Source organism: Amblyomma mixtum, chromosome 6, assembly GCF_055824585.1.
Source record: "Amblyomma mixtum isolate Tamu chromosome 6, ASM5582458v1, whole genome shotgun sequence".
Lineage (NCBI taxonomy): Eukaryota > Metazoa > Arthropoda > Arachnida > Ixodida > Ixodidae > Amblyomma > Amblyomma mixtum.
In genome coordinates, this window is record NC_143017.1 from 25,266,618 (window position 1) to 25,286,975 (window position 20,358).

Consider the following 20,358-nt stretch of genomic DNA (forward strand, 5'->3'; position numbering starts at 1 on the left):
AGGCTTGCATTCTCGTACCACTGTTTCGATGTCGTTGTCAATGCCAGGCCACCACATGTAGCTTCTGGCACACTTTTTCATTGCAACGATGCCCCGATGTCCGGCGTGGATGAGAGACATAGCTTGTGCGCGTAGTTCTCTCGGCATCACAACTCGGGACCCAAATATGATGCAGCCGCGATGGGTGCTCAACTCTGTAGCTCGCCTGCGGTAAGCGTCGAAGTTGTCCCCTTTGAGTTTATGCACGTTGCCTTGTTGAACAGCTGTGTAAACTAGCCGGAGAGCTGCGCACTTCTGCGTAGATGCTGCAACTGTGCCTGCTGTAAGCGGAGGTTCTGGCAGTGCTTCGAACATCAGAACGTCTCCTGGTGGAAATGGTTCGTCAACAGTTGCGTCTAGTGGCAGACGGCTTAGCGCATCGGCGTTTTGATGTTTACTCCCATTGCGGTAGACCAGAGCGTAGTCGTACGCTGAGAGTTTGATGCACCAACGTGTCATTCGCGGAGACAAAGTTGGTGGCATAGACCTTTGTGGTCCCAGAATGCCCAATAGCGGTCGGTGATCGGTTATAAAGGTCACCTTCCGGCCGGCAATGTACTGGTGAAAATGTGTCGCCGCGTAGACGATGGCTAGCCCTTCTTTGTCAAGTTGCGCGTAGTTGCGTTCTGCTTGCGACAACGTACGTGAGGCGAAGGCGATGGGAGCTTCCCTTCCTTGCTCGTCAGTTTGCGATAGAACCGCGCCGACTCCGTACGGTGATGCGTCGCAAGCCAAAAGCAGAGGCTTCCTTTCGTCGTAGTGGCGGAGGACTGTACATCTTCGAATCAGGTCTTTCAGGGCATCGAATGACTGCTGATGGCGTGGCGACCATGTCCATGTCACATCTTTCCGAAGGAGTTGGTATAAGTCGTTGGCCACTGTAGCTCTTTGTTCCAAGAACCGGTCGTAGAACGTCAAGAGTCCGAGAAAAGCCTGTAGCTCCTGCTTGTTTGTTGGAGCTCGTGCTTCTGTGATCGCTCGCACTTTGTCCTCGGTAGGGTGAATGCCTTCCGCATCAATTCGGTGTCCCAGAAATTGCACCTCTGGCACCGCAAAACAGCACTTCGATTTGCTTATGCACAAATTAGCGTTTGCTAGCCTTTCGAGAACGAGCTCTAGGCGCACTGCATGCTCTTCAGTGGAAGTGCCACTGATGATGACATCGTCAAGGTAGACACAAACTCCTGGGATGCCCTGAAGCACTGTCTCCATGAATTTTTGAAATATGGCCGGGGCTGCAGCTACGCCAAAAGGCAGTCGCTTGACTTTGTACAAGCCTTTCAGTGTGTTAATTGCCAATAATTCAGCAGTTGACTCGCTCACCTTCAGCTGCTGATACGCCTGGGTGAGGTCCAATGTGCTGAAGACTCTTGCGCCACGCAGTACACTGAATACTTCTTCAGGTGTCGGTAGCGGGTAAGAGGACGCTTTAGTCGCAAGATTGACGGTGCTCCGGTAGTCTCCGCAGAGGCGTATGGTTCCGTTCTTCTTGCGAACTACGACAAGTGGTGTGGCCCATTCTGAATGCTGCGTCGGCTCGATGACACCTTGCTGCTCCAGTTTGTCCAACTCTTTTTCAACTGAATCTCGGAGAGCAAACGGCACCGGCCTGGCCTTCAGAAATTTGGGTTGCGCGTTGTCCAACAACTCCAGTGTGACCGGGGGCCCTTCGTTTCCTGGAATCTCTTCCGAGAATACTCTTTCGTATTTCTCTTGCAGTTGCTCAACCATGTTCTGGCTCGGCGTCTGGTGTATGCCGCATATCATCACGCCTAGTGGAGAAAACCAGTTTCTCCCTAGAAGGCTTGATCCTGTGCCCTTCACAACAAGCAGAGGTAGCGTATGGGTCTGGCCGTTGTAGTTAACCTGCACGTTGGCAGAGCCCAATAGTGGCAGATTCTGTCCTGACCACGTTCGCAGGTGCGTGTCGTCTTGTTGCAGGGCTGGTGCGTCAGATGGCCATGAAGTTCGGAACGTGTCCTCACTGATCAGAGTACAGGCTGCGCCGGAGTCCACCTCGAACTTAATCAGCTGGTGATGTACGCTTACTTCTGTAAAAATCTTCGGTCGCGTGCCGAGATTCATGGTGTTCAGGTCGTACAACACAGATGGTGTTGCTGATGTTGTTCCATGGAGATCAGATAGCGGCGTATTCTCTGAGGCGTTGACGCTGTGATTAGGCTGGGAAGGTGACTTTATCTTGGCAAGTCTCCGTTTCGTAATGCATGCTCTTTCGATATGCCCTCGCTTGTGGCAAAAATTACACGTGGCTGACTGGAATCGACATCCCTGGGGGTTGTGTTGGTCGTCACACCGCCAGCAGCGTTGTGCCTTTTTGACCGATTTTACAACAACAGAAGGCTTGCGCACCTGGTTGCTTGTCGGGTGTACCGGCTCGGTGTTCCGGCGAATCCCTCTCTGCTGGTGACCGGCGCTCTCCGCTCGAACGGCGATGTCGTAAGCTTTGCTGAATGTGAGGTCCTTCTCAGCGAACAGGCGCTGCTGCAGTGACTCGTCACTCAGTCCGCACACAAATCTGTCGCGTAACATCACGTCCAAGGGAAGCATGGTGGTGTTAGCAGAAGAAGCTGCGTCTCCCTCCTGCCCGGTAGCTGTTGTCGACAGCGTTCCAAAATTGCAGTCGGCAGCGAGCTTCTTGAGCGCGGCTACGTAGGCGCTCACAGTTTCTCCTCCCAGTTGATCTCGTCGTTGGAAGCGAGCCCGGCTGTAGACCTCGGATGGCCTTGGGTCGTAGTGCTTTTGCAGCGCTTTTACGATGCCGTCGTAAGACACTGCCGCTGGTGTGCTTGGCTGGATAAGGGCGCAGACAGTATCGTAGGTCTGCTCCCCGCACAGCGTCAGCAGGTTGGCCCTCTTCAAGGCTGGGTCTGTGATGTTGTTAGCTTCAAAGTAGAACTGAAGGCGTCCAACCCACGATGACCACGATGAGCCGTTGAATTCTGGTATCTGATTGGGAAACCCTCGCGTAGCCATGGCTTGTCAATAGCGTTGCGTAGCGCGGGTCGAATCCACTTTCTCGTCGCCACTGTCGTGTCCGGTCGCTGTGTTGAATGCAGCGAAAGACGCACACGGTACTTTAAGACTTCGTTTATTTAAAGCCGATGAGGGTGCGACCAGCGTCGACCGAGGCAGGAGCCGAACTGGCCGCCCGAAGAAAGGAGGGAACTGAGAAGCGTCCACGGGAGGGAGTGGCTTCCTAGAACAGGAGGAGGATGCGAACTGTCGTTAGGAGGGGAATGCGAGTGGTCATTAGGAGGGGGCGCACACACACAAAAGCAATAAGGGGACACAACACAGCCATAGGAGACAAGCGAGGCATACAAAGAAAGGGGAGGTGCCGGCTGCGATATACTGCGCCACTTGTGATACGACATTCACTGTACGTCGATGAAACCTCCAGCCATTTCTGTTTTTTTAATCTGCGTGAAAAGGCGACGAGAAACACTGATAACATTGCTCTACATGGGCGAAATAGTCACTGTCTGTGTCCGAATCACACACAACGACGAAGGAAGACACAATCTCGACTGGTGGTGGTGGTGGTGGTGAAAAACTTTAATCAAAGAGAGCTTGAGGGCTAAAAAAAAAAAATAATAACCCTGCTGCATGGTCGGTATCCTTAGTCCGGGACACCGCATGACGAGGCCCCGTCTCGCGCCCGCTTGACCAGAGCCCTTTGGGACTCCAGTGTGGAGCAGTTGAGGAGGGCAGTCTCCCATGCCTCTCGGGTGGGGGTGGGGGAGGGGGGAAGGTGAGGATTCTGAGTACATGCCCGCACCATGTGAAAGATATCGCAGATCTCTCCACAGTGCGGGCAGCGCCCATCTGTGTTCGGATCGAAGTGTTTTGCTATTGGCTGAGGACACGCGCCCCTCAACAAGCTCTCCGGAGTGCCGTCTTGGCGAACCGGACATGTCTGTCTGTCAGCCTAAACAGGCGAGATCTGGCGGTCACACAGATTGGACCGCCATTATCTCCGTAATTTTCCCCCGTTAACTTCGGGACGAACTAACCACTTTAACTCACATGCTCTGGGACTGTAACAACAACCTTCACGGTGCTAATTCCGGAACCCTCCCGCCGCGGTTGGCCGCTGCCTTGCGCAGCCCCAGCCTCGGGGACCAACTCTGGGCCGTCCAGCAGGCCCGCGAGGCGACGGCGAGGCAGCGCCTCGACGTCCTCACGTGGGAGACCTAAGGCCCCGTCGGCGAAAGCTCTGCAGTACTATGAATAAAGTTGTTACCAACCAAACTAACGGATGAACAACACAACACCGCTGCCTGCCGGCGTTCGCTGCACCCTCGAATTTTCGACAGCGGAGCGTACCAGGTTCGACGCTGTCCGCAAGGCACCTCAAGGAGGAGAGAGGAGGAAAGGTGAGGGGAAAGGAGGACGGGGTGGCGTGCGTCACGCGAGGCGGCCTTTTCCGCCGTCGTCCTCGGCGTTGCGTCAGGGGGCCCCGCGTCCGGAGGCGACGAGTGGCATCGAGGACGCACAGAGCGAGTCTCATTTCCATTCGCGAAAATTTCTTTTTACGACCGGGGCAGCGTGCTTGGCACGTCCGAGCTCGCTTCCGGTGCGCGCTTGGGGGCCGACCGCAACACGTGGAGGACGACCGCGGGCGGCACGCGCAATAAAAGGGGGCCGCGGATCGAGGCCAGAGAGGGAGAAGGCAGAAGCGGTCGAGTCTTTTGTGGCTGTGCCACGCACGCACACAAGCGATGTGCCCCAGAAAATGACCCCTCCGTGGTCAGCCTGCACGACGAGAACGAAAGGATGGACGCCGACAAATATCGGTACTCTGCGACACAGCATGTGCGTCTTCCTATTTGACGAGGCACGCTAGAGCTTTAAGGACAACGGCTAGCTACGCCGAATTTACCAACGGATCAGCTCCGTTTGCCGTGTGACAAAGCAGTCATTGCGCGGAGCCCAGTCACAAACGACTAACCAGAACTTCGAAAAACGAAACTGTACCCAACCGAAGTCACAAGGCGCGGTGGCTCAGTGGTTAAGGCGCTCGTCTGCTGAGCCGGACTTCCGGGGTTCGATCCCGGCAGCGGCGGCCGCGCTTCGATGGAGGGTAAGCTCAAAAAGGCGTCCGTGTGCTGTGCGATGTCAGTGCACGTTAAAGATCCCCGGGTGGTCGAAATTATTCCGGAGCCCCCGACTACGACATCTATTTCTCACTCCCTCCTTTACCCCTTCCCTCACGGCGCGGTTAAGGTGTCGACCGAGATGCGACACAGATACTGCGCCATTTTCCTTTCCTCAAAAACAAATTTTCAACTGATGTCAGGTGTATTTTTGGAAGTTCGAGATGAGCTTCGAACTGCACGTCATACGTCGAAACGTTAGTACCGACTAACTAACAACTAACTAAGGCTCCGACCAGTCACACGCGACACCTCACAAGGAACGGGCGACCACAGCCATAACACATGTTCCACCGAGCAAGAGGGGAATGCTGGACGTGCGCTGAATTGACAACAAACACCGCGAGTAGAAATAACGGCGAGAACCCGCCCCCTTGCAGCGCGTCACGTACGCGACGACGACCATGGAGCCAAGACGCACGCGCAGCGGAAGGAAAACAGACGCGGGAGCACTGTCGTCGAATGCACGTTCTCCCCGGCGGCTGGGCGAAGGCTGACGCAAGGCGTTCGGGCGGAAGTCATTGAAAGGCAGCACCCTTCCTCTCTCCCGACGAGAGCGGATCGCGAACCGGAAGTACGCGGCCTCCACAGGGGCAGAAGTCTGGACCAAGCAGCGCGCTATGCACGGGGCGTCCGTTCCACATTTCAGCGCCTACGATACAGGCGGACTCCACGACCGATACATTTTCGCCCCTTGCCTGTACGGTTCTTCGATGCGCGCCTTTTCAGTGCTTTGGGTAAGAGCGCCCAGGTCGGGGACGCACGGTCACCCCTTACAAAAAAATAAACAGTTTTAGACAGTCTACACAGTGTCTATAGACTTCTGTCTATAGTCTACAGACTGTATAAAGACAAATCCCAGAGAACAGTCTATAGGCAATACAAATGCCATAGACAGTCTACAGACTTCTCATTGACTCTGTTGACTTCCTATAGATATTGATTTTTGTCTATTCATAGTCAGACAGAGTCGGAAAGCACAGGCCCCTTATATAGACATTTCACTCTTGACTTCTTATATATATATCGATTTTTGTTGATTCATAGTCTACAGACTGTCTATAGACCATCTTTATAAGGGACCTGCGCTTTCCGACTCCATCTGACAGGCTCCCGCAAGCAAGATACCCGCCTTCTGCACAGATTTACGTTCGAAGTTTCACACAGATCGCGGTATTGGGATGGATGTAAGTAATGTAGAGCACCAGGTTCCCAAGGTTCCAAATAATTTGCCTTGGCAGGCAAATTATTTGACCCTCACTTCCATCGCCCCGAGAACCTCTGTAGGGGTTCAAAAAACGTCGTGGAAATGGAAGACTCCACTGTGCAAGTTTACGCAGGCCACGCGCAATTACATTCGCAAACACAAACGAGTTACTGCTTAATGCCTCAAGCCCTTCTGCATGTCACACATAATCTCGTGTCGCGCTTTGTGCCGTACGCAAAAGTGCTTTTCGTATTCAGGCATGCCATATAAATCTGTGTGTACTTTTGTACTTCCTGCATTGCTACAAAATGCACCACGACGTTCAGATGGTGTTGTTCTTCGCTGAGACAAAAATGAACTGCGCTGGAACGTCCGCACTAAGCACATTTCATGTTTTATGTATATTACGCACGGCGAAGGCATAGCGCCAGTATGGCGAGTACAATTGAAAACCAACTCGCCTAGCTTTCCGTCCTACCCTTATAAAAATGGTCTGTAGACAGTCTATAGACTTCTTATTGACTCTATTGGCTTCCTATAGGTACTGGTTTTTGTGTATTCGTAGTCTATAGACAAAATTCTACTAAAAATGGATGGCGATAATCACAGATTGTCTGTAGACTGTCTGTGGCATTTGTATTGCCTAGACTGTTCTCTAGGATTTGTCTATAAACAGTCTATAGATTTTATAGGCAGAAGTCTATAGGCACTCTATAGACTGTCTAAAACTTTTTTTGTAAGGGACGCATACCAGGTTCCTGTCTGGGCTGACGAGGCCCGCAATCCGATCAGGGGTGCCCCCATGCGATGGGCGAGGCACCCGAATGGTCCCACAAGTCCTGAAGCCAAGGAAGGGAAGGAGACTGGTTGGCCGGCGTTCCGTCGACCTGGACGGGGCCAAACGCTCTGGGGAGCGACTTGGCGCAACCGCGGCCCGGCAGCAGAGGACGCCGTTAATAATAAAGGGCCCAGCACGGCGCGAAGGCCGAAGAGAGAAGAGGTCGGCCCTCGAGCCGCGTGCCAAGGACCCCGCGCGAGCCCCAAGGAGCCCGCCAAGCGGATGAGCGGCGGCGGCAGCCTGTCACCGCACACGGCGACCTTCGGCGACGGGCGCAACTCGCAGCGAGGCCCCCCGTCTACGCCTGCCAAAAGACGAGCCTGTAACACTTCGAGGCATCTGCAGCTCTACGAGTGGGCGGCTCACTTGACGATGCCAAGCTGTTCACGGGTTACAACTGAGGCTTTCCATATTTCTCAAGCGTCCGCCACGTGCGTTAACACGCTCTCTATCACCTCCTTCAGAAGTCTGAGATCGAGTTTTTTGGAGGGGAGAGGATATCCTGAGCACGGCTGGTGCGACCTCACCAGTGTAGATAACATGCATAAACGGGGCGTTCCACCTACGGCTGCCAAATTTTTAAACATAGGCTTTTCGAAACAAGAGCCCTTTCTCAGCATTCCAATGTCAGCGGGCAGTGTAGAGAGTGCATCAGAATGCAGCTAAGACCTGCTAACTACCAGACTGATTAACTAATATGCAATAGTTGACCTTTTAGGCATAGGCTCCTGATTCATTGAGAGGCGTGTAGCCCTCCGTGAGCAGTATCCATATCAGTTGTCAGATTTTGAAGATACCAATCTCGTCGTCGATGCAGCGCAAGCAATCTCAGGTCCTCACACAACCGAAACCTAAACCGCGCCATCATGAAGATCGCTGGCCACGCCTACGGGCGCCCGTCACACATCGGCGTGCCTGTCACGTACGCTCTCACGTACAAGCACGTGACAACAGCACCTCTGTGAGACGCGCACTCGTAGGCGTGGCCAGCGATCTTTTGTGGTGGCGCGGTTACGGTCGTGTGCGGCTCCAAAGTTATTCGTGCTGCAGCGGCGACTAGAATGGCATTTTCGAAATTATCAAATCTGATATGGATATTACATGCGGCGGACTAGCCTCTCAGTAAATAAGGAGCCTAAATTTAATAAAAAAAAGTCAACTAGTGAATATTAGTTAACCAGCCTGCTAGTTAGGGTACCGTATCTGCATTCTGACGCAAAACGCCGCTTACAATACTACGCCGAAAAAAGCGCTCTCCTAACCCAAAAAGCCTATGAAAAAAACAAAAAAAAAAAGTGTTGACAGCCTTACGTGCAAAAACCCTCCATTCTTCCCCCTTTGTGCAGGACCTTGCATTGAAAGTCAGTGCTTGTTCTTTTTTTTTTTCTCTTCTTTCGCCCACGCATGCAATGCGCGCGCTATCGGAATACGCGGCGCGGAAAACGCGAAGGCAGAGCCGAGGGCTTTTCGGCGAGGACGGGGCAGCTCTGTTGCGCGCACGCCGGGAGCATTTGCATGTGGCTAGGGCCTTGGGGTGATATACAGAACAACGAACGGCGGCGGCGCCTACGAGGCGGGCTGCGCGTCCTCCTCAAGGCGGCACACCGGCCGTTCCCACCGCGCGCAGCTGATCCCAAGGTGGAGGGTTCGATTACAGCCTCTGAATGGAGTCGAGCGATTCCACGCACGACCACGCATTACAGCACAGGCTTCCTCCCAAAGTGGGCGGTGGCGCAGAGGAGAAGAGCCTCCCGGCGATGGGTCTCCGCTGGAAGAGCATGTGCTAGTCTTCCACCAAGGGCCAACCTTACTGTTTTCACCATGCAAAATAAATTTATGACACCGCGCACTTATTCGTGTTTATTTCTTCTTATTCCCCCCCTCCCTCCTCCTCCTCGCCAGTTACAGGGCGGTCACAAGTTTCTAAAGCGAATGGTACAGCGTTAGCTGCCTCGAGACCGCGAAGGGCTGGAGGCATGATTCGAGTTGATATACGAGGTCTGTTAGAAAAGTATCCGACTTTTTTTTTTTTTGCGAACACCTGAAGGATATGAAACAAGCGCGCTTACAGCAGCCGACCTTGAACCCTCGTGCACATGCACGAATTTTTTCCCGCCTGCCGATAGTGTCAGTCGCTGGGACGCAGCGTTTGAGTGAGGCAGTGCGCAGTGCTCTCGTCGGTTTTTTGTTGCAAGAAAAATGGCGGAGCGAGAGGAGTAGCGCTACTACCTCAAATTTTGCCAGAAACTTGCCGATAGCCAAGTGGAAACCATTCTAAATTTTCAGACGGCTTTCGGTAATGATGCTATGAGCAGCACACAGATTAAGCAGTGGTACAACTGGTTTAAAGACGGCCGCACATCCGTGGAGAGAGAGCCACGCTCCGATCGGCCATCAACATGCCGAAATGACCAGGTAATTGCCGAAGTGAACGCTGTGGTGATGCGGGACTGTTGTGTGACTATCCGAGAAATTGCGGCAGAGGTGGACATCAGCAATTTTTCTGCACATTCCATTATCACCGAAGATTTGGCCATGGAGAGAGTTGCGGCGAAATTCGTGCCGAAGCTGCTGACGGTGGAGAAAAAGCAGCTTCGTGTTGAAGTCTCACAGGAGATGCTGGATTCCACAAACAGTTACCCTGACTTCACCGACGCCGTAATCACTAGTGACGAGTCTTTGGTGTACGGGTACGACCCGGAAACCAAATTCCAGCCGTCACAGAGGACGCATTCCACGTCACCAAGACCAAGGAAGGCCCGCCAAGTGCGCAGCAATATCAAAGTGATGCTGACTGCTTTTTTGACTCCCTCTGTGTGGCACACCACGAGCACGCACCCCACAGGGTCAAAGAAGGACTAAAGAGTACTACAGAGATGTCCTCCATTGCCTACGTGGTGCTGTGCGGCGCAAGAGACCGGAATTGAGGTCAACAAGAAATTGGCGCAAACCTCGCGGCATTGCTCCTGCACATTCCTCCTGCACATTCCTCGCATTTGATTCAGACTTTTCTGGCGAAAAACCAGAATCCTGTAGTTCAACAGGCTCCTTACTCTCCTAATATGTCCCCCTACGACTTCTGGCTGTTTCCTAAAATCAAGAGGCCATTGAAAGGAGCGCGATTACAGAAAAGAAAGGACATTATGGCTGCAACAACAGCAGAGCTAAATTCCATTCCGAAAAGGGCCTTTTCAGAGCTAAATTCCATTCCGAAAAGGGCCTTTTCGGAATACTTCCAACAATGGCAGCACCGCTGGGAGATGTATATGGAGCCCCAAGGAGACTACTGTGAAGGTTATTAGGTTTCTAACGCTCCAGTTATGCCAGTTTTTTTTCTTCGGCCAAAGGTCGGATACTTTTCTAACAGACCTCGTATCAGAGAAGCTGCGTGAGACAACCACACGGGAGGTTCCGGGATGTGCGGAAGGTGTGCTGGGCACATATGACGCAGGTGCATTCTTATGACTTGTGGACGCCGACGCTAAGGGAGCAAAAGTTGACGAAAGAGCTAAGAACAGCTAACGCTATGACCACTACAGCAGCTCCGCGGGGGCCTAGGGGGGTTAGCCGAGTGGCGTTGTGTGGAAGGTGATGAGCTCGTAGGTGGGAGATGCACTTTTACCAGTGGGTGACCGGCAGTGGGCTGTGCGGACGGCTGCGCCGACGACACATTTCTGAGGCTAGGAACGACTAACGCTGTAAAAAGAAATACGCCCGCATACTAAGCGCTTTGGCACGCGTCAATAACTTGATTGAGACCGTGCCTAACTCACTCAAAGCCTCCACTAGAGCTTGCCTATAGTAAGCTCACGGTAAAACTCTGGCACATATAAGCCTATCAACGAAGCAAATTCCTGCAGCAAAAAGGGAGTGCTTTACAAAACGCACGTTCCACAGGCCTGTTGCGACCATGGAATGCGTGAAACCGCAATAGGGACGTGCGAAAAGTACCTTTTTTGAGAACTGCACTGAATACGAATGGCTCAGCTTTGATGACTCATCGAATGATAATAGTGCTGTAAAAACCGAGTCGAAAACTAATCGAATATTTTTACGAATATTCGCTCCTTGTGTGCCTATTCGTACAATGCGAACAATCGTACGAAAGAGCGAATCAATTGCGAGGCCGCTCGGGTACGGCGGTCGCCTATAACTATAATTCATGAAGTTAGAGATACACCTGCCCAAAAGCGCCACACTCATCTCTATTAGAGGCTACAAGAGGCCAGTATATTGACTCAATAACTATCATCTCATAGATTGGTTATGGTTTCTGGGGTTTTAACGTCCCAAGTCGTCTCAGGCTATGGACGCCGTAGTGAAGGGAAAACTGCCTCTCCCTACTGATGACGGCAGCCAATAGCTAAGCGTGTCAAATCTCAGTCGACGAGAGGGGCGAGAACACGCGCCGTGTCCACAGGTGACGATGTCATTCGCCGTGCATCAACCCGGCCAGTATAGCTCTACGCCCTGTACAACCGAGGAAATCTCCGATGGTGGACTTCGCCTCGTTTCGGCAGTGTGTCCCCCACGCGCAAAGACGGGGCCGCGCACATAAAAGCCGCGGAGGAGGCGGCTGAGAGAATCGAGGTGAGGGATGCGAGGGGGAAGCAAAAACGGGGCACAGAGCGGCCAAGGTCCGTCGGCAGCGCTCACAGCACAGCCGCGGCGACCTCGAGGAACGACACCGCGCCGCGAGGCAGAGAACCGACGATGCCTCTTCCTCGCCCGTCAGGCGCCCGCCCTGCACGGAGGGAGCGGAGCCACCGACCAGGGATGTACTACGGATGCGTGCCCACAGCGCGCAGAGAAAGAAGGTCTGATGTGGGGAAGGCCACGACACCCAGCCCCGGGTCGAAGTACTACGGCTATCAAATGCTGAGCTACACCCTCCCGCATCGATTAAACAAGGAGCCCGAATTGATGTACAGCTAATGCCAAGTCTGTTATTTATTTTGTTTGTTTGTTTGTTTGTTGTTCGAAAGTGCTCTGTTGTGTACCACTCCAATGCCTCCGTGGGGTGCGTCGGCCCCGTCAAGCCTTCCACTGACTTTTTGTCCAAACACCCAGATTGTGATTCTGATTCTGTATAAGGCGGCTGCGAGCCCGACCGCCGCCGCCGCCTTCCAACAGCAAAGAGGTCTACGCTACCCGTTCTGTCCTCCGCAGCGACATCGGGGAGCTTCGCTGCTAGGTTAGCGGCCTCCTCGGCCCAAGTAACCCAACGCGATGCGACATGCTTTCCCTGGGCCCCACGCACTCGGGGTGACCTCAAGGCACCGACTGCCCGAGCAACAGCGGAACGAAGACCAGACACAGGTGCCGCGTCTACCGGCTCTCCGTCCTGTTTCACGCTGCCTCTCAGTTGATGCGTTGCTCCAACTACCGTCCACCAATCTCAGAGCCGTCTCTGGTGGCGAGCTGCAGCGGCTCCGGCGGGTTCCCGGCGCTGCCGTCCAAGGCGAGCTCGGGGATCGAATGCGCCGAGTCCCACGCGAACTGGGGCAGCAGCCTCTCGCTGCACGTGCGAAAAGAGCTCGCGGGGGGGGGAAGGCTCCCCCCTCCTCCCCCCATCATCGTCGCGTCCACAATGAAAACGGGCCAACTGCGTTTTCAGGGTCGCTGCCGCAGTAGTGTGAGCGCCGGCCCCGTTGTCGTCACTGGGCCGCGGGGATACTGAGTCGCCGCCAACGCGGCCTTCGGTGGTGCTCATTCGCCTTCTAACTTGTTCCCCTCGCGGGAACAACGCCCTGAGAGCCGAGCTATGCAGGTCGACGTGCCACACACATTATGCTCGTGCGCCAGTGATACGAGGCATAACAATCTCCTAAGAACCGGCATAACAAAATCTGTCGAATATCTTGGCAAGGAAGGACAGCGCCGTGAAGACCTCGATGTCAGCTTCCTCTTTACAAGAATCTGTGCCGCTATCAAGTCACAACGGTCAAAGCCGCGTCGTTTTCCTCTTCTTCTAGAAGCTCTAAACAACAATTAAAGAAAGATGCGAGTCAGTGCGAGCACATTTTTTGTGGTGGTGGTCAGAAGAAAAAAAAAGAGAACAAGACACTCGCAAAAATGCGACCAAAACGCGCGCAACCAGACATTTAGTGAAAATGGGGCTGTAGCCTTCATCGGAAATTTGATAACTTTGTTACGACCACATTTGCTACGACTCCCACCCCTTTTCTCTGACCGCGTAGTTTGCAAAGACTAACTTATTTCAGCACTCTTTCTTTCCGCAAACCATCAATGACTGGAACAGGTTACCAGCTTCGTGTGTACGGTCTCTTGACCTGATAAGTGACCATTGTTAGCTTGTTTTTTTTTTAGCTTGTTTTGTTAGCACGAGAGAAAGGCTCGTGCTGGAGAACTGCCGCTGGTGTGCCGGGCTCTCGCCTCGCTGGTTCCTAGACGACTTGCGCCCGGGTCTTCGTAACCAGCGTTTCAACGTGTCAATAAACCACTCTACAGTTTATTCTTTTACGCTTCCACGTCAATCCCCGCTGCTCGTGTTCTGTTCGCACTTTGGTATCGTTGCTCAATTTGTGATCTGTTTCTGTATCCACTCCTGCTTGGGCCTCACGGCCTGCAGTATGTCATAAATAAAATTTAAAAAAAAATAAAGGAAAGCTCGCAACGGCGAAAGACAATTAATCCTGCTTTCCAACCCAAATTATCATACCCAGAGCGTTTGAGAAAACAAAAAAAATCGCTGTGGCTTAGCTTGGTTAAGCCCGGTAATTGCGAAAGCAATATCCGTACCTACGCCACGGTACAGCTGGTAGTGTAGCTGGTGGTGGTGCTCGTGGTTAGACTTGTGGTAATGCATCGGTTATACAATCAAATCCAATCCAATTCAATCCATTCCTATCCAATCCAATGTAATCTAATCTAATCCAATCTAATGCAATCAAGGTCAAATGAAGGTCAATGGTGGTCACCGCCGCGGCACGGCAAAGGCGTGAAAGTGCAAATAGTATTGCTTTCGCAATAAAAAGAATTTACGCAACCTCAAGTGCCAGGAGGATAATGACGACGCCTTCGCGACGGGAGAGCAGAGGCCGCCGTTCCTCCGCAGCTTGCGGGCAGTCAAAAGCGACGTGCGCCCAGCTGTCGGCCCGGCGAAGCCGCGTCCCCGTGGCAACCAGGAAGGAAGAGGGACGCGGCCCTGCCTGCCTGCCAGCGCGGCGCGTGCGGCCGCGTCCTTCTTCCGGCGACCTCATCGAGAGGGCAGCCTCCGATAGCCCTATCTGCGCAAACAGGCAGGAGCCTTGTTGCGTACTGCACCGCTCTTCCGGAGGCCGAAACAACGTCCACGATGGCCGCCGTATTCCTCACCACGACCCGTACGCGGGGACCCGCCTGGTATATACCGTGTACGCACGCACCGACCGCGGTTTGCAGCCTCGAAGGTTTTAAGGCGAAAGCCTTTAATGCCTCATACTGACGTTTGCAGATGTGTCCGCGTTTTGACCGGTGTCGACCGAGATATGCGAGACAGTTGCTGCGTAATTTCCTTTCCTCAAATACAATTTTCACTTCCTCCATTCCGGCCCCTCTTTCTCTCTCATCTTTCACTCCCACTTCCTCCCTTCCTGTATGGTGCGGTTCGGGTGTCCACCGAGATGACAGAGAATTACTGCTCCATTTCCTTTCCTCAAAAAGCGTAGTGTTCAAAGGGCAAGGCATCGCGCCGAACGGGTGGTGGCGTTCCGTGGACTGCCTGGCAGCGCTACAACACGCTGTCGCGTTCCACTTATAAAGGCGAAGCTTAAGCGTCGTTAATTAGCAGTTAATTAGTATTCAGGCATTAATCAGTAATTAACCATTAATTGGTGATTTGCCATTACTTCGTCATCAATTATGTATGACGTCATCCAGTAGTGACGTCACCCGTGTCACATAGGCAATGTGGTGCGGAAAACGCTTTCGCCCCTACGCACTTTAGACAGTCAAAGTTCCCCTGAATTTTTGATGCTCCGTAGCATTCGGCGTCCATCGAACGCGTGCTCCGCGAAACGTACAGCCTTTGTCAAAAGTTTGGAGCCCAGGGGGGTGTGCTTCTGAAGTACACTGTCTGGTTCGTAATGCATTTCCAGCGCTCCAAATTTGATGAAGGTAAGAAGATTTCTGGTCCTGCCTCCTCCAATGGGTAGGACTACCACGAATGTCACAGGAGTCCCACTGCGAGGCTTAGAAGCAAACCCCCTGGGCTCTAAACTTTTGACAAAGACTTCTCAGGAAATTTTACACGTCTCAGCGTCGTGCCCTTCATGGCTCGTTTAGGTGCAGATATGCCTCAGCCACACCAAATATTAACTTCGAAAGGAAACAATGAACCAAGAAAAAAGAAAGAAAATGAACCACCAATTCTTTTGTTAGTGAGAAGTGCCAACAACGTCGCACATACAAAGCCAGGCAGTGTATGTTAACGTCAGACACAGTGAACTACTAGAGCGACGCGACCAAGATTAGAGGCGCCTAGCATTGGAGGCGTCTAGGGACATCTAAGCTGGTGCGACCGGAAATATGGTAGGGGCATGCGAATAGCACTTTTTCCAAACCGAATCCGACACGAATAGTGTGCAGCCTTGCTACCGAATCGAATATTTGTACTAATATTCGCTACTTGTGCCAATAATCGTGCAAAATGAGCAATCATGCGAAGCACTCAAGAGCGCTGGCACGCTGCTATAACTCAAGGATACGGAGTTAAAGCTACAGCTGGTCAAAGATGCAGCACTAATGTCCATTAGGTGACTGCAACGTGAAGTCGATACGTTGACTCCATCACCGTCAAGTTAAGCGCATAGGCAAAATACCTATTGATGACGAAATGCAATTAACTAGAGCCACATCTCAGGTCGTGAGACGAGTGACAGCCTTGGCCACCGAAATCGGCCATCAAGCCAGGGTTTGCTGAAATTACCGCGTCGTTCAGTCTTAAAGGCTATGTACAGCCTTTGTCAAAAGTTTAGAGCCCAGGGGGTTTGCTTCTGAACACTATTGTGGCGCTCCTGTAGCACTCATGGAAGTCCTACGCATCGGAGGGAGCAGGACCAAAAATCTTCTTACCTTCAGGAGATTTGGGACGCTGAGGACGCATTACGAGCAAAGCAATGTGGCCCATAAGCTAACCCCCTGGGCTCTAAACTTTTGACAAAGGCTGTACGAGCACTGTGAACGCCGCCACCCGAATGAATGGACAGTGTCGCGGCCCGGAACCCACCGTCCCGTGCATACTGGTCGCGGCACGATGGCTGGCAGCGTAGGTGTGGGCCCCGTTTTTGGAACAGCTATGACAATTACGGCTGGACTTATTCCAACCTCGTGTCCTTTATTCGAAAAGGACATAGAGAGTTCGTTTAGAATTGCACATACACTACTCGATTAGAAATATTCGAATACACGCACACCCCTAAAAAATAGCAGCGAGTACAAAGAACCACGCTTCATCCGCCTATAGTGCCTGCATAGTTGAGGTTAGCGCGACTGGCTACAACCTAGATGGCGGTGGCTTCAACGTACGCCCGCCATCTGACACCGTGTTCTTGTCTCAACCGGTCGCTGTTGAATAATCAACTCAGCGACGACCCCAATCGTCTTAAAGATATTCATAATTGATGATTAGCGTCGAGCTCCAAAACTACCGGGCGGCTGCACACAGACGCTTCGAGTTGGCCTTAAACAAACGGCGGCACAACTGTTCTAGACCGACTGCGCGAAGCTTCGCCATCGCAGCCTCGGCGAGGCAGCTGTCAGCCACGAACGCGGGGCCGCGCAGTTCGATCAATCACGGCGCAAACGCCTCCTATACGGCCTCGACTGCGGCAATAGGGCCTCACCTAGCTCCGTCGTCACGCGCACCTGTCAAACGACAGCAGCGAGCGGGGTCAGTGGAGCTGGATTTCGAAATTCGCGGTCATGCACAGCGCCTCTGCCGTCGACCGAGAACTGCACTTCTACCACAACATGTCTAAGCTGGTCAGCGACTTTCGAAGGTATGCGGTTGCCGCCGGAAAGGGCTACGCTCTCTCACTGACACGTCACTGACGCCATATACGGAGGCAGACGTGTATGTGCGTGCGCTGCGCTGGCCACACTGAGCCACACGGTAAGCAATACGAGTACGCGAAGCGGGAATCGAGGCCCCCGCAGCTGGGGCGCGTATAGTATGTCGCCCAACGAAACGCCAGCACGGCCGCGACGCAAGGCTAGGCTTGGGTATCGAGAGAAGAGAGGTGCACAACAGACCGTTGGAGTCGTTCTGGGAGCGCAGCACCATGGCGGCGACTCGGCGAGAGGCAGCGCGTAGTCTGCTGGCGGGGCGTCGAGTCAGTCGGCGGCGGCGGAGACGCGGCGGCTCATGGTCGAACACGTCCCACTTGGCCGACGGAGGCAACAGGTCGGCGGCGCCGACGGCGAGCAGGCGGCGCTGGCAGAGCGCGGCGCCGACGTCAGCGCAGACACAGTTCGTCGGAGGGAGCGCAGCTGCGGCGGCAACAGCTGAATCACTGCGCAGCCTCCGAGCGAGGGATGAATGACAGCACGGGCGGCGCGAACGTTCTCCGACGGAATCGCGGAAAAAGGCCTCGGCGGGTCACCTTCCTGCGAGCGACTTCCGCCAGTCCCAGAGGGGAATGAGCAACGGAACAGTGGTATCCGACGCCGGGCTGCTGTTCGGGCTGCGAGGCAGGTGGACGGTGAGCACACACGCGCCGCGCACAGTTAACCGAAGCGCAGCACTTCTCCCCCTTCGCACCGATGCGCACCGCAACGTCGTCGCTCGGTCGTCGGGCCACTGCCGCCTTCCTTCCTGGTCGGCGGCCGCCGACGGAGGGGGGGGGAGCGACCCAAGCAAACAGAGGGAGGCCGGAAGGGGAGAGAGGCGACCCAAAAGCGGACTGGCAACTTTCGCCTCGGCAACTAGGGAGACGCCTAGGGAGAAACGAGCCGGGCACCCGGGGCGCGCCGCCGGACCCGCGCTGCGCGTGGCTCCGGGGCGCGCCGGAACAGGCATTGGCGGAGCGACACCCCTCCGCTGCACGCACTAGGCTGCGCGAGAGATGCACGCGACACCGCGAACGATTCCCAGAGGCACGACTAGCGCACTGAAGACAATGACTCAAAACTGAGAAGGAACGCACGAGGAACCTGCGAACAGAAGGCGCTCGATTTCGACGAGAACTTGACAAGAAAATTAACGGCCCGGCTCTTGATGAGGGACAGAGAGCAGAGCAACAACTGCCTCAGATCACGATGTCAGCTTAACCGCGTTGTGTTTGTTGGAATAGGGGCCGAGAGGGAGGGAGGTCGTGCAAAAACGGCTTCCAGTCACTGCCGCCGCATTTCCGCGCAAGGAGACGCGCGGAGATGCATGCGCCTAAGGCACCTCGTAACGGCCGAAGAAACTGAAAGGAACGTCGCAACAGGTGATCAGCGCGCGACGTGATGCACGCACCCATCATACAGCTTCCGCACTGCAGGCGGCCCCGAGAAATGCGCTGGCATTCTCCGGGTCCCCAACACGGAGGCCACAGTGACGCCACACATCTAGGCGAGTCGAATCTCTCTTGTGAAACCCCAAGCGTCTCAGCGCCACAGCTGCCGCACCTGCCCCGAATGCCGGGGCGCAGCTGAGCTACGCCCGACTGGCCCCGTTATGCGCAGCGCGCGTCATTTCGGCGCGCCGAGCGACGTCGTTTGGAGCCAGATCCTGCCTGCTTCCGTTTCCCCTTTCCTCGCAACGGACGAGGCCGCCCTTTTCGGCGACGCCCGGCACAAGCCCATTCACGCGATATTTACATCCTCTTCGGCGAGCGCAGATCGAAAGACGCCTGCGAAGCCTCGATCAACCACCGAAAAAGTGCGCAGAGCGAAACAGCTGCTCACCTCGGGCGACCTGCAAAAATCACGGCTGCTTTTTCCTCAGGGAAACATGCGCGCCAACATGGGGAAAGCGGCGGCTATTGCTCGCGGAAACTCGTTACTACAATCGCCTGCACCGATTTCAAAATGAGAAACAGAAAAACAAAAGGAAGCACAAAGGCGATTTCGCTGCGCGTGCGGTCACGTACCCGAGCCAGCCATTGGCGCAGAGTGCTTTGGAGTCCCGCTGCCGCGGCTTGGAGCCGCGACGGTTCACTCACTTCGCTGTTCACAGTAGTATAATATCGCGTGCGGGCTAAAAATACGCGGCCCCAAAGACGCATGCGCGGAAATGTACCTACCAGGGATCGGTTATTAAAGAGGACGCTTTGACCACTGTCATTAGTTTGCTTAGTTCCAAGCTGCGGCAGTTTCGCGGCAGCGTTCACCTTCCCGTTATATGCTCTTCACCAAGAACGGAAACTCACGCCGCTGACTGCAGATACAGCTCGTGGGCCCAGTTGCACGCACGTGGTGAAGTGAACACGTCTTGGTCAAGTGGTTTTAAGGAGGAAAGTCGGCCTCCCGGGCAGTACGTTGGTGGTCCGTAAGAGCAGCACATAGGAGGCCTCCGATCGCGTCATGTCGCGAAAGATTTCCCAACTCTAGTCCGCGCCGACAAACAGCCGCATTTTACAGCGAGCAGGTCCTACATGTGTTGACCGCCGCAGCTGCATGCGTACTTCCGTGACACTGACTTCTCCGCATAGGGTGCCCGAGGAAAATACTAATCACAAGGCCCCGTCGTATGAAAGGTACTATCAGCGTCAAATGAAATACGAACAAAACACCTGAAACGCGAGCACAGAAATTCAAGCATATTAGAGGCTGGAGGTGAAATACAGGCGTGGGCTATTAAAATTTCAGAAGAGCGGTCTTTTCGGCTTCGATGGGAAAATCAACTGCTCATGTATTTTGCCTCCCTAGTATAATATTTGCGATTTGTGCTGTTCGCTTTTCAATTGGCTTGTTCGCGTTTCAATTGACGCTGACAGTACATCTGCAAGAGGACGCTCACAAACGACAAGAAGCTCGTACAGAAGGGAACAAACACAACCCACCCGTCCATTTGCGAGATTGAAACGTGGTTTGCGCCACTTCGTTTGCCCGAAAGCTTTCACAAGCTGTCCACGATAGCGCCCACCACTGATCTCTACTGCGTCTACATT

At 53.9% G+C, this 20,358-nt stretch overlaps 1 protein-coding gene across 7 annotated transcripts in view; it reads right to left on the reverse strand.

The window, feature by feature from the left end:
* The window catches only part of rdx (BTB/POZ and MATH domain-containing protein rdx), a 231,005-nt gene that overhangs the window by 67,051 nt on the left and 143,596 nt on the right, over positions 1-20,358 (reverse strand). The window contains exon 1 of one of the 7 annotated variants that reach the window (XM_089547672.1): positions 17,516-18,076. The exons of the other annotated variants lie outside the window; for them this stretch is intronic. Coding sequence (XP_089403798.1) covers positions 17,516-17,546 — 31 coding nt within the window. The 5' untranslated portion in view covers positions 17,547-18,076. Of the gene's footprint in view, positions 1-17,515; positions 18,077-20,358 lie in introns of those variants that run through there. 7 annotated transcript variants of the gene reach the window in all.